The sequence below is a fragment of the Amphibalanus amphitrite genome, unplaced genomic scaffold, assembly GCF_019059575.1.
Source record: "Amphibalanus amphitrite isolate SeventyFive unplaced genomic scaffold, NRLGWU_Aamphi_draft 000235F_arrow, whole genome shotgun sequence".
NCBI lineage: Eukaryota > Metazoa > Arthropoda > Thecostraca > Balanomorpha > Balanidae > Amphibalanus > Amphibalanus amphitrite.
In genome coordinates this window covers 295,281-310,382 of record NW_024881730.1, presented here as the reverse complement: position 1 = coordinate 310,382, position 15,102 = coordinate 295,281, and the positions used below count along the sequence as shown (strand labels likewise).

The 15,102-nt window shown below is 46.8% G+C and overlaps 1 protein-coding gene across 1 annotated transcript; it reads left to right on the top strand.

Annotated features, from left to right (window-relative positions):
* The first annotated feature begins 337 nt into the window (after positions 1-337).
* Positions 338-14,602, top strand: LOC122385928. The gene is made up of 5 exons (XM_043374600.1): positions 338-692; positions 1,237-1,273; positions 1,595-2,574; positions 5,414-5,629; positions 10,512-14,602. The coding sequence occupies exons 2-5, from the start codon at positions 1,243-1,245 to the stop codon at positions 14,262-14,264; spliced, it is 4,980 nt and encodes a 1,659-aa protein (XP_043230535.1). The 5' UTR covers positions 338-692; positions 1,237-1,242; the 3' UTR covers positions 14,265-14,602.
* The last annotated feature ends 500 nt before the right edge of the window (positions 14,603-15,102 follow it).

Sequence of the window (15,102 nt, the reverse complement as noted above, 5' to 3'; positions counted from 1 at the left end):
TATTTTATTATTGTTTTCGTTTCGAAATTTTTTGAAATTTTAGACATTCTTATCCGTGTTGTAACAAGCTACAAGAAAACTTTTTGTTTCGGTAGGCTTTACGGCACCGAAGCTATGCCAAAGCCGAAATACAGATACGACAATAAACGAATGGTAGTAAAAAAACACACGATTGTTTCCCAGGGACATGTAGCCGTAGAAAATTAAATAATCAAATTCATATATTGTGCCTACGTGCCTACACCATATTGAGGGTCATTAACACGCATTAAGTGCTTAGAAGTGCGTTCGCGCAATGGGCACGAGCAGTGAGAAAAAGAAATGCATGTAATCAAATGTAAAGCAGAAAGAAAAATTTTCGGTGGCGCCTGATATTTCCAAAGCATGCTGCTTTTACGAAAGACTAGCACGACGAAAACTATCGAAGATTCGTGATCGAATACGATTATAAATAATGTTTCATCCTAAATAAGTGTATATAAATATTGCAATGATAACTAGCTAAATTACATTAGACTTTATTTCATGTAAAGCACGTGAAGTAAGACGTTTAATTGGGAGCATTTTTGAAGATATCTCGAAGCAAGCAGTTTCTTATATTATTTAAATGAAATTTGCCCTAGGACTTGAATGTCATTGGCCGTGTGCGAAGCTGATCGTTCCCAAAATGTGGATTACGGACAAATACCACGGTATGTATCGCGTTTTCTTTTGAAAATGAATAACTACCAAGGTATCTTCACTGTGCACTTGCAGGTACCTAGCTTAATTATTTACCTAAATGCACTTAGGTAATTACCAGTCGGTGCTTTCGCTAAAATTAGGTACGTTAACGTATCAGTTTGAGTCTTAGGATTAAAACTTATAAGTTATAATCAGCTAAATCACATATAAGTTTAAGCATCGATTAGGGCTACGTAACCGATTCTCCTGCTCGCAAAAGCACGCAAACTGGCCAACAGGGTCAAATGGGGTCAAATGACTGAAAGGATTTCTCGGTGGAGGCACGGTGACTATAGGTAAATAGTGAAGGTGGATCCTCGCTCAATAGGCGCACCACACATTGTTTTGTTTTCTTATCCAATTAGGATTATTCCCAGTCTATGAATCAATGATATTCTTATTTTTCTCGACGAAAGAATCAAAGTAAAGCCTAAACTATATGCATCGTCTGCATCGATCGTATTTTAGTGTAATTTAAATCGATCAAATTTCATTCCATGTCTTGTCTTTCAGATCGGAATGAAAGAGCGTTGCGGCTTAGGTTTTGCAGGTAAGCTTTCGAACGACATGATAATTGTTACTGTACCTATAATGTGGAATATTAAATTAGCACCATCTTGTCATTTTTTTCTGCTACCGAAACCGATTTTACTGTTCGGCTATAATACTGAAGAAGTGATAATTCATCCAGCCATTTATGTAAAACAGAGAGCTTCTCAACTTAATGTCAACTAGAATTAAGTTTTGTGAGGATAATGCATGCAATGTGACATGATCATTTATCATAAATCCATAACGTTAGCACGTTACAATGACATATTAAGGCGTCTGTCAACCAGCTTTACCAACATTTTCACTCGTTCTTTTTCAGGAGTACTCCTGCTGATGCTCACAGGTGGAAGTAGCGATGCGCACAATGTGCAGCGTTCTTCAGAAGACGTTCATAACAGCTACAGTTCTAGTGAGACCTTTGACCTACGTGAAAGCAGAGACGCGGCCAGTGATCTCGGACCTTTGAGCGGTCTGGGAGCGCGCGGCGGCGGCGCGCCACACGTGTGGTCGGAGCGCGGACCCGGTCCAGGGGGGTGGTCGGCCAACAGCCAGGGGGACATCAGCAAGCACATGGTCATCGACGTGAGCAGCGCGGACACATCTGTTGATAACCAGGTGAAACCGAGTCCTGCCCGACCTCCCAATCCACCAGTCGAAACCGTGCTGGGATTCGAAACGAGCGGCGAACAGGTGCCAGGGAAGGTGGGAGGCCCTCGGAACGATGCCCAAGTGCCCAGTGGACAGACTTCCTTCGGCTCTGGACAGCAGCTCGATAACGGAGGCAAACAGACCGGCCAACCGGGCCAGGTTGGCCGTGAAGATATCTCCATTGAGGTGGATACTGACCCTGGATCTGCACTCCCGTCATCACACGGTCAGAGTGCGTTTCAGACCAGACCAGATCAACCAAGGGCTCGGGCTGTGGCCAGGCAATCAGGCCGTTTGTTAGGTGACCCTGCAAAGTCACCCAGACAGCTCAGCCGACCGATGATGACCAGACAAGGAGCCGGGGCCGGTGATGCCCGTCCGCGAGACTCCATCAGTCTGACGGCTGAGGTTGCAGACGGACCGGACCGGGGCGGCCAGGCTGCGGGAGCTGCCACAGCCCCGGGCGGGCCCGTCTCCAGCGAACAGCTACAGCAGCGCGCCCACTCCCAGCAGTGGCTGCCAGAGGCAATCCCCGGCCAGGCTGGAGTCGATTACCCGACCTTGAACGTCCTTCCTCAGTCCAGTTTTGACTGCGGCGGCCAGGAGGCAGACGGCTTCTACGCTGACACATCGGACGAAGCCAGGTGTCAGGTGAGTGGTTTCTCGACGTAATTAATTCTTGTCACTGCTGTCTCTCCAAACATCATCTAAATGGAAAAGTCTGTTGGTATGTGAAATGATGGCTAAATTTTAACTCATGTCCGTTTTTAATTACAATCAGTGCATAGTAGATACTTACTTAGTCTGGCCAATGTCCAGCCTGTCCGTAGCTCGGTTGTTAGAGCACCGGACTCCCGATAGTGAGAGCCCGGGTTCGAGTCGCTCCGGCAGGGTTGTGCTTGACTCATGAGTCGAGTCAGAGATTTGACTCAACTCTGACTCAAATGAGTCAGGTTTGAGTCGAGTCGGATAAAATGTTGAGCTGTTGAATTGAGTCAGAGTTGAGTCAGACAAAAATATTAAGGTGTTGAGTTGAGTCAGAGGCGAGTCAGTAAAATAACTTTTGACATTGAGTTGAGTCAAAAACATTTAGAAACATGAGTTCGCTGACTCATCTTTCTAGAAACAATATATACCTATAAGCTTTTCATTCACCCCCCGCTTAACAACTTAGGCCTGGAGCTGCTGCCGGATTTTTGTCACCCCCCCCCCCCCCCGCTCAACAACTTTTTTGTCTGAGTCAATTTTGAGTCAACACACTTGATACTCAACAAAAATGTGAGTCAAGTTTGAGTCAACTCATATTTTCATTGAGCCACTTGAGTCATGAGTCGAGTCAAGGAAAAAAATCAGCTCCTTGTTTGAGTCAGAGTTGAGTCAGGGCTTTCTGAAGTTTAGTGGTGACTCGAGTCGGCAATTTTTTTTGAGTCGAGCACAACCCTGCGCTCCGGCGCTCGATATTTGAGACCCCTGATGGGGATGGTCTGCGGTTGGTGGGAGCAACCACAGCCAGTTGAAGTCAGTTGAGTGGGACAGGCCGTGTCCGCCGTCCGGCTTTGAGGAGCACGTTAAACTTTGGCATCTAAATTCTCCCGTTACCCGAAATTGCGCGATCGGACGGTAGGCGTCGGGGTCTACGCAACAAGCTGTGCTTAGTGTGGGCCCGGCTCTGTCAATCGGTCCATTCAAACATTCGAGCTAAGATAAAAAAAAACTTAGAAGCCCGTTTAAATAATGGTGACCTAGTTTCCGGACTCGTGTCCTACTTTGGAGCGAAGAAGTACCCAACCTCTGCTTTGGTGTTTGCATTCAATCTCCATTATTTTTTATGATACTTGGATATTTAGCGTCTAAATCATTTTCATTGTATTTTCAATAACAGGCAGGCATAACAATTTCAATAGCATTGTTACGATGTAGGGATATCTGTATTCTGTACTCACACTTTAATCATCCGTGTGTTTTTAAAACACTATGTCAGTAACCTTATAGTTACGCTCGTCATTTACCTTAAGGTGACCATCCCACCTTAACATTAGTTTTGAGTTGAGATAGCCAAATTGGTGGCCATGGCCTGAAAATACCGGTTGGAGCACTCACAACATCGAAAAATGCTTTAATTCGGAGACATGGAATTGCAAACTTGCAGTTTTCGGATTCTAAGGGGCTGATGCATTGGAATGCCCTCTTAGAATTTGTGACGTCAGTGCAGATCTAACGATTTTAAATCTTTTACTAAAACGTTTGGTAGCACGCGGTGGTATATGCCGCTTTGCGCGCAACAAGTGCCGCAATTTCAAATAAAGTCTCTAGGAACAGCGGAGATCCCAAAAAGTAAACAAAAGTTAAAGTATAATATCTTGAAAACCGGTGAATATTTTTCGATGGAATTTGGTAGATATTCGTTTTCGCTCTTTCTGAACCGAGCGACATTACTTTCATGCCAATTCATTAACTTTTTTGAAGGTGGGATGGTCCCTTTAAAGTAAAATTAATATAGAGACATATCAAACACAAGCTACAATATGCATATTCATAATGAAATAAAGCACTATATAAATGAGTTGCATTCAGAGTAATTCAGAGTTCTTATTTCTAATTTGTATTTGTTTTGCCCAAAGATCATGAATGCAATATTCGTGCATTTCGGGTATGTCGAGTCAGGTCAGGTCAACCAGTAGTTGGGGTCTCGCCGGCTATCCATAGTTTGTGTTTGCCACCATTGACGGCGTCGCAACATGTTACATAAACACTAAAACTAGCTTTCTTGTGTTCAAATGGGTGCTAAAAAGATTCGAAACGACCCTAGAAAACTTAAAAGTTGTAAAAAGGTCAAGCGAGGTCATGAGACCGGGCCGCGGCGCTACTCAACAGTCTGTCTCCCGGTGCCATCGAACAGCGCCCCGCCCAATTCGCCCGTGCGGCCAAGGCTGCAGTCTGTCCGGCGATCGCGACCGCCCGACGCTGACTCATGTCAGGGGGAGGGGGTACCCGCAGCCGTGTGTGGCGCGCTGACTTGAATTGTCCGTATGTATATAGAGAGTGAGTGTCCAGTGATTAAATCGTTATGCCTGTGTTCTACTGCCCCTGCATGTTTTTGTTCCAACCCGTCTCAGACTCTGGACTGTAATCGCCACGCCCCGTGTGGATTGTCCATGATTGTAATACATACATACATACATACATAAGAGTGCGAGGGTGGGCCGTATATGGTAGACAAAACCGAGCATAAAACCAAATAAAACGTAGCATAAAACCAAACAAAGTGTTCCCTCCGGCCTGTCGGGGAGTGCTTACGAGCGTGCCATATTGGCCGTTGGGTGCCCTCATAAAAAGACAGATAAGAATAGGTGGTCATAATGCAAGTACCTACATAACTAGCATGTTCAAAGCTCACTTTGTGTTTTGGCCGTTAAAAGTTGCATTGTCCCTGAGTAACAGGATAAATAACCACAGGAACTCGCAACATTAATGGTAATCTATTTTGCAGGCCTTCTGGGTTTGCCACAACGACCAAAAGGATGGTTTTCTGTGTCCTAACGGCACCGTCTTCAATCAGCGCTACTTTGCGTGCGACTGGTGGTTCAATGTGCGCTGCCAGGACTCGCCGCAGTATTACCAGCTAAACAGGAACATCGCAGTGCTAGGCACGCCGGTCCATGGTCGGCCCGACACCCCGCCATCTCCGGAGACCAGCGTGCATCCGGTGAGTAGGGGAGACTGGGGTTCATTGTAACAGTTTGTGTATTTTATCATCCGGTACAAACATGTTTGCAGCTATCATGATCTTTCTTTATGTTCAAAACCAAGATGTTCTGCCATTTAAACGCAGTTGAAACACTTAAAAAAAAACATCTTTTTTGGGTCAAAATTGTAGTCCGAAAAAAGTCAGTTCAGCTGTTACAATTCAATTACAATTCAACAATTCACCCCGGATACTGTAACACCACCCGCAGACAATCGTAACATGTTACTTACGGGTTACAAAGATGCAATCTTTAAAAAAAATGATTTGACGTACGTGTAACACATGTTCAATTCCTCAGACATGGTAGATACGGTTCTTCTCAGGAAAAAAAACAACAACATACTTTTACCCGCGCACTTATACGGGGGTTGGATGGAACTCTTCTCCCTCAGTTTTTCGCAAATAAATCGCGTAAAAAGCTGCCGATTGCGACAGAACATACAGTTCTCTTAATTCTACAAATTTTACACCTACCTTGAAAATTGGATGACCTTGACCTTTGACCTATAACCTGTTGCATTTGACCCCTGCAAGAACGTTACAATTGTCCCCGTCGCGCCGTGACATCTTTTAGACGAAACTAACGCAAAAAGATATTGCATCGACAGCACCTAATGCTTTCAATTTATGGACAACAAGCCTGCCAACGCTTACACAAAGCTAAATTATGCTGTGGAAATGAGCTAATAAAATCTATAGGGATACAAATTTACAAATTACTCTTAAAATCGCATTACTGTGCACAGTCTTCGACAGAGGCGGATCCAGCTCAGAGTTTTTTTTTTGGGGGGGGGGGGGGCAAACCATAAAAATTTATCGATTCTTTCCATGCATCGTCCATAGGCGTAATGTTAAAATCATGCCGTTTGGGGGGGGGGGGCAAATGCCCATTTTGCCCGCCCCCCTGGATACGCCACTGGTCATCGACATTCCCAGCACTTTCGCTTCAAACGCCGTTCGGAAAGGCAGTACCTATATGTAGAAGTACGCATTTTCGGTCTTAAAGGGACCCTCCCACCTTCAAAAAAGTTAATGAATTGGCATGAAAGTGATGTCGTTCGGTTCAGAAAGAGCAAAAACGAATATCTACCAAATTTCATCGAAAAATATTCACCGGTTTTCAAGATATTAGACTTTTACTTGTGTTTACTTTTTGGGATCTCCGCTGTTCCTAGCGACTTTATTTGAAAGTGCGGCATTTGTTGCGCGCTAAGCAGCATATACCACCGCGTGCTACAAAACGTTTTAGTCAAACATTTAAAAATCGTTAGATATCTGCGCTGACGTCACACATTCAGAGGGGTATTCCTATGCATTAGCCCCTCTGAATCAAAATGCTGCAATTTTGAAATTCAATATTTCCGATTTAAGGCATTTCTCGATGTTGTAAGTGCCGAAACCGGTAATTGTGAGCCAGGGACCCCATTTTGGCTATCTCAACTCAAATCTAATGTTAAGGTGGGAGGGTCCCTTTAATATCAGCTCATTCTGTTGGTTAGTTTATGAATTGTAAACACACTGTTTCAATTGTCCTTGACCCCGCTCTCCCCTACGCACGTCCGAACACCTAGAAAAACAGTGCAATCCGGTGTCTCATTTTCATGTGTGGTGATAATGTAGGTGCGTAATGATTATCAAAGTTCTCGTATTTTTCCGCCATCATTATTTTGGTTCACCTTTTCTTATAATAGTTAGTTTTTCAGCTTCTTTACGTTTTTCAGCATTAGACTTTTTCTTGTTTGTTGCGCTCCTTTCAAAGCTGTCGTTCGATGTCGCCACCTTTGTCGCCACTCATTTTAATCTAATAGGTACAATTCATAAAAACAACACCTAAGGATTACAATTCATAAACTAACCAACAGAATGAGCTGATGCTAAGACCGAAAACGCGTACTTCTACGGCCTTGATTTTCATGATTGAAGTTCGGCGAATTAGTAGTTTTTCTGTCTTCGAATCGTCTCGAAAAGTCAGTCATTATGACATACCTATTAACCTTAATTGCTCACATTGTTGGCATAACTGTCGGTTCTGAAAACTTCGAGCGTAAATTGTCTTTAAATTTCCACAGAGTAGGTTTTGCAGACTACCACTAGTATTTTGCAAACTGATACCTGGTAGTTTCGGATTAATAATCTCAATCAGTTGATTAACCCGCGCCCTGCTGGGGGGGGGGGGGGGGTGTTGCGCCGCCGTTTTTGGTACACCTAATCATACATCAATTCTACTCATGTTGTGAAAATTTCAGACCAAGGTCATTCAAGGTCAGGTCACCAGGTCACTTGAAGTGACCTCACCTCATAAAAAGTTTCAATGTCTGTCATAGCTACACCGAGTGACCGATCGCTTTGAAACTTTCAGCGATGGCTAAGAGAAATAGTATGTACAAAATGTATATCTCAGAATTTTGATATCGATGACCTAAGGTCAGGTCAATTTTGCGACCTCCCCATTATAAGTCAATGGGAGAAAATTGAAATGCGCCTCCTTTGGACGAAAGACATTATAAACACTCCCAAACACTGAATTACAAGTGGTTTAGACACACTGAACATGAAAATGGTGTCCGTGACCCCTGTTTATGCCCTGAGGTCATCTTAGGTCACGAATGGTATCTAACAGTTTTTCGCAAATAACTTTTGATAGAGGCATGCTAGAGCGATGAAAACGCCTTAGATGTGTTCAGCTCGACGATACGGATCGACTGATATGCAACATGACCCTTTCCGGTCAGGTCATGACCTTGACCTGAGGTCAAATTTTCAAGTTGACCTTTCAAGGTCAAGTTATAGTTCATTCGATGCGTCTTGACGAGAGGAACACGATGCCGGTAAAAATAAGCTCGTACAAGGCTTGGGTCAAAAGTTATTGCAGAAAAACTGTTTCCGAAAAAAATCGGCTATTTTTGCAGTTTTTGCCCCCTGCAGGCAAAACCGTTGACGTTAGGTCAAATCTGAGAGAATTACTCAGAAAGGGCGTTAATAGGGCTATCGAATGCGCTTTTCCGCGGCGCTGTAGCTCTATTGGTTCCCGAGTTATGCGTTGGCTTCTTGGAAATTTTCGACATTCGACCTGGAAATCGGCGAAATTTTGCCTTCAATGACCTCTGGTGACCTGACCTTTGACCTGACCAAAAAATTGACCGAAGTGATTTCGTCATTATTTTTGACGCTCTTTCGAACGCCGCCTTCCGCGTATCGCTACGTGGCCCAGGAGCCGAGTTAGAAGGGGGGGGGGGTGTTCAAACACCCCCTCCCCCCCAGCAGGGCGTGGAAATCCAGGACCCCCAGCCGGGCGCGGGTTAACGGCTGATCATTGAATCGCTTAGATGCATTGTCGGTTAATTATAAGTTATTTCAGTTATTTCTCATATCACTCATACCCGGCTCTGTGCGAGGTTCTGTTTTCACCAAGCTATGGATAGCCGGCAGGACGCCTACTAATTGACCTGACCTGACCTGAACCGACCTAGCCTACCTAAATGGATGAAGACCTCACCTTTGATCAAAAATTACATAAAATTCGTGATCAGCACCCCGAAAAAAAACAATATCAGCTTCTTTTTCCGAAGTTATACAGGGTGATCGAAAAAAAGTGTCACCCCTAACTTAAAATCTACATAACTCGCGACTGGTAGGTCGGATGACTTCGCGCCAGGCAGCATCGGTAAGAGCAGGCAATTTCTTTTCAATTGAATGTATTCATGATTGTTTTCTATTCCAAATCATGTCCCCATGGGCTCAAAAACCAGTCAATGTGCGGCTTTCACGTGAAACGAAATTCACCGAACCGGATCGGACACCGCTGAACGAGAACAATGCGTATCGTAATTCAACATGACACACACCTTACACATTACACATGGAGTGTATGTTGTTCACTGCAGACTGTTTCTCAGCTGACCTTAGACTCGTTTCTCAGCTGACCTTAGACAAGGAAGACCTTATCAGATCTTCCTTGCAAACATGCGGCCTCATTATTCACAAATTCGGCGATAACTAGCGAAACATTGCGACAACCTGCACTACCGGATTATCAATTTTATGCAGCGGTAACCATGGAACAGTTAATAAAGATGCTCACGTGAGCTGTCACGTGAGCTGTCAGATCAAAAACTCTGTCAAAAGTACAAATTTGCACAACCAAACTTTTGAACACGCCAAATTGCGTCCTTAACATACTTTTTGAATAGCTACATCTTCGTTTGCGGCATAAACCATGCATATTTACATTCATTCGAAAGGAAATTGTATGCTCTTTCCAATGCTGCCTGGCGCAAAGTCGTACGACCAACCAATCGCGAGTTATATGGCTTTTAAATTAGGGGTGACACTTTTTTTTCGATCACCCTGTAGCAGGTCCCGATTTTCCCGACTTTTGGGTCATTGATTTGACCTGGAAGGTCAACCAGTGACCTAGTACCTTAAAATTGGCTATCATCGGCTTCATCTCGCCACGGGCAACACGCTCGTTTTTTTTCGTGAAGCTCTAGCTCGATCGGGGGCCGAACGGCTGGGGGCCAACCGACCCCCCCCCCCCCCCCCTCCTACACGTTAGACGCTGGAAAACGTCTCACACAGGGGAGGGTTAATAGGTACCTTCATTAACACTACTCATGCAAATAAACCAATCTCACTCATCAGCTAGTAGGTAATAGAGTCATTGATTGTTTGCAAGTTAAATTCCTCAGGCACGTCCATTACGCGTCGGAAAGATGTGAGCAAGAGCTTAGCTCATAGCCCGTATGTTGACGAAATAGAATGTGAAAACAAGGTTAATGTAACGCAGCACAAGTTTACCCTCTAATGACCGATCACTTCTAATAACATCCATACGTTTCAGGTACTGACGCTGCTCCAAGACATTCTGCAATATCCACGAGTTCCTCCAATTCCTCCGCCCAGCTCCCCGGCAGCTTCTGAGGAAAATCCACCGATCCACTCGGCCGCCCAGCCGGCCCTTCCCAGTCGTAACCAGTACTCTGACGACGAGTTCCACGCGCCGGACAGGGCGTCTGTGCACGTGGCCGGAGGCGTTCCCGGGACTCCGCCAGCAGAGGGGCGCGCTGGTAATCTTATGTCCAAAGGGGCATCCCAGGAGACAATCAGCTCGACTATGAGGCTTTCGGAGAACAAGAGAGGCATAGCAAGGAGGCACGTTAAAAGGCATGTCAAACGTACACCCGAGAAACAACATCGGGCAATAATGAAACGCCGCAGGCCGACTCGCGTTCGAGCACGCAAGGTGCGTGGCTATGACATGGTTCATGAAGCTGAGGAAGCAGAACGTGCGGCGTCTGCTCTGTCCGCCAGAATACCTCAGATGGAACAGTCGGCCATGTCTCAGCTGAAGAAGCGCACCCCCGAACCGTCGTCTGGCGCCGCGTTCACGTCTGTTCAGGAGGGTGCCATGCCGGACAAACCGCAGAGCCTGCTGTCGGGCCGATCGGGACCGCTGCTCCAAACCGTTGATAAGGTGGCATTTCCAATGGACGCCAAGGGTCCAGACTTCCCAAAAGTAGAAGAGGACTTCAATATCCAGGAAACAAGCGGCATTCGTAAAAGCACATCAATTAAAAGTGTTTTGCCCTCTCATCTTGATATACCACAACCGGGCGCAGTGAATGTGATGGCTGCCAGCGGTAGCCAACAAAATGCTGATGTCAACTCCCAAAGTGGCGTAGGAAATCAAGCTTCTATCACTGATTTGTCTGACGATGATACTGGTGTATCCAAAAACTTTGCGGGCATATCATTGACCGAAGATGTGCAGCTTGATAAGGATGCACATGCACAGGTCCCCGGTGTTATTTCCGACGCCGAAACAGTATCTGGGAGTTATGGCCCAGGTCACGGCGTATCATTAGTGGAAGACGTTGAGTTTGATAAGAAGGAAAGCGTCCCAGCCCCTGCATCTCCTGCGGCTCCTCAATCGAAACCCGGTCCCAACGGCATGTCTGTGCTTGAATCTGTAGCTGGAGATAACGGACATGGGCCAGGTGTATCAGTACAAGAGAATGTGCAAGTTGACCAAAAACGAGACGTTTCCGCTGCGGTTGGTCCACCAGATGCCTCCAGTCCCGGCATGCCTGCTCCTCAGCAAACCCCGGGTAACCCTGCTGCCGGCCCGGCGGCCGGCGGCGGGCCCGGCATGACTATGACAGAAGACGTGGCGGTTAGTCGTCCAACGTCTAATGAAAATACGGTTGCAGGAGTAGGCGATCCAATGTCTGGAGACAATATGCGCAGCCCAGGCGTATCACTCACAGAAAACGTACAGATAGGTCACAAAGGTAACAGTCCGCCAAATGGTCCAAGCTCAAATGCTCAACCGGTATCGGGGAACCCAGCTGGAGGACAGGCAATGACCGGTGGCGCGGGGTCTGTTGGGGGAGCCGAGCCGGCGAACGGTGGCCGTCCACCAAATGTTGACCAGATGGCCGTGGATGGGTTCCTTAGTGACCAGACCGCAGTTAGGACTCCGCCGCCGGCGCCACCCCCTGGACCCGGCATACGAAGTGAAGAGAGCGTTCAAGTCGACTTCGACGAAAAATCACAAAATAAACAACAGGAAGACATGTCAGCTCAGATACCGCAGATACCTAGCAATCAGCCGCCGGGACAAGCTCCTAAGTCACCCAATGAGGCAGCAGCCGCTGGCGAATCTTCAGAACAACAGCCTGCCGTGGGCTCGAATGCCGGCCGCGACTCGGCTTCAGAACCACGTCGTCAAGGGGATAATGAAGACGGGATTAAAGTATCGCCAAAAGCTGAGCAGGTTCTTGAAGAGCAATCAAATGTTAAAATATTGATTCCATATGATGGCCAAGAGGAAGCTGGGTATGTCCCCAGTGGATCTATCACTGCAGCTGATGACCACATGGGCAATCTCGGCATTGGAAATCAAGTGAATACGGGCATTGCATTAGGCAATGCCGGAGCACACAACACACCTCAGGACCAGCAAGCTGGTCAGCAAATACAAGATAAACCACCTCAGTCTCAATCACAGAGTCAGTCGCAAAATCCGACGCAGAATAGTCCGCAAAGCCCTTCTCAAAGCAGTCAATATCAGACGCAGGGCCGGCCGCAGGATCTTTCTGCGGCCTCCGCGGGACAGATCTCAAATCAGCCACGAAGCCAGCTTCAAAGTCAGCAGCGGGGGCAGCGGATGCAAAGTGATATAACAGATTCATTTAGTGGAGGGCTAACGTCAGGTCCCACCAGTGTCAGCAGCGGACCGGCGCAGCCAGGAAAGGGGAAGGAGAATGTCAAGATAGCGGAAGACGTTTCTGTGCGTCGGGATCCAGCTGGTGGGCTGGGCTCCGGCGTTCCGTCAGCGGGCGTGCCACGGCCGGGATACCAGCACGCAGGAGATGCACACATGAACGCCTCGGCCATGACTATCCCGAAAAAGGAGGGCTCGTCAAAAATTCTCGAGGAACTGGACGCTAGATCGCAGTTTGCGAGTAACGTGGGAGATGAACCTGGAACAGTGAAGACCCATGTCCAGATGATGGAGGAAAAACTGGGTGACCAGCCAGGAATCTCAGACTTGTTAGATGACCCTTCAGCTCTGAAGCGAGAGATGCCTTCAGAAAACGTCAAAGCCTTGCAGCAACAACAGACACCACCACCACCGCCACAAGGCGAAATAATTCCTGGCAGACAAAACGTACAAATTACTTCAGAGTCTGTAAGCAGGATCATCAAGAACCCCTCTCGGCACCGAAGTGCAATTAAAGATCCATCCGGACTTGATCTCCCTGAGCTGTTAAGGCCACCAGGATTTGGTACAAACTATTCTCCGTTTAAAGCTTACCCCACAATGCGCACGGTGAAGCCTGCAAGTCCGGCCACACCGCAGCCATCAGTAGCTCGACTCGCTGGGAGCATCGATATGAAGTCAGGCAATAACCCTGCTGGTGCGCCTTCAAATCCTCGCACCTTGACAGCCGGGATCTCCGAAAAACAGGTCGTTCCCAGCAACGGTGGTATTAGCGGAGCGAGTCCAGCGGCAAGCCTGCAACGGCCCGAACGTGGGGACCTGTCAACCAAGCTATCAGATACACTGAAAATGGTTGATAATATTCTGGGTCCTCCTCCCTTCAAGTCGAAAAGAAATCTACAGCCCAAGCTTCAGCGGGCCGCCTACCTGGACTCGATGGAGACTGGTCACCCGAGTGCCGTGACAGGTCGCGGTCAAAAGAGGGCATCCGACGGGGACTTGCAGGACGGCAACATGGGAATCAACCTGACCGTGCTGATCAATGAGCAGCCGGAGGACCCGGCGGGCCAGACCGGAGCGTCCGTCGCAGCCTCGGCGGGCCCACAAACCGTCAAAGAAAAGGAAAAAATTGAGATATTCGATTCATTGAAAGGCATGGCTTCCAAAAAAGCAAAAGGAGAGAAACGGAAGAAACACAAACTAAAACAAACAGCGGAAGAGACTGAAATCAAGGATATCATCGAAGTAAAGACCCCTGGAGACGATGACGATTCTGACAAAACCTATGATTACGACATTTCTGACCTACCTTCCTGGATGAAGAAGGCGGTAAGAAAACATGTCAAGTCGCCGCATGCATACCGGTAGCGGTTATTGTTGAATCCGAACGCGTAAATGCGGATTTATTGCCTTGTCCATTGATCAATTCATGGATGTAGAGATGAATCGAATGAACTGTCATGGTGATACATGATGCAATCGGCTACAATCGGTGTCACGATTCAAATCTCATCTAGAACTTCGTCATATTTGAACTGCATGTCATCTCTTCTTACATGAAACTGTTATCATGTGTGCCACTGCTATTGCCACCTTCCGACCGTTGTGTGTCAGTTCACCGTAACTGAATGAGCGATTCACAGGAGTCACTAGGCATATGTGTCGTGCTGCTTCGTTTATGCAATAAATGAAATGCTACCACCATATGAAGTTAAAATTATGAACCATCGCCCGCCCGCGCCCGCTGCCCCCCCCCCCCCCCTCGGCCGGGACATATGTAGAAAACCAATTGGTCCGACGGCGAGGGTTCAGTGAAAGAAGCTTTGCAGTGGCTAATAATTCAGCATTAACTGTATACACTATTAACTATATAAACGTCATAGAAAATATGTAAGAACGAATAAACGGTCCCTTATCTCAAAAGAAGTGAACGATTGACTGCATCCGTTACGTCGCTAGGTGCACTGCGCAGTGTGCACTGTGCAGACTGCAGTGTGTAATGTTGAATACCTACGTAGGCTCCAGAGAAGGTCAGTAGGTACTAGTTAGGTACCTACATTTTCTTCGGATATCTTTTCAAACACCTATCTGTTGTTGTTTATTGACTTCGGGCACCGAAGCCGAAACATCAGGGAATATGTATATCGCAAGTACGACTACCACTCAAACACATCGCGGAACAGCCTTTTGCGCTCGGCCTGGCCGA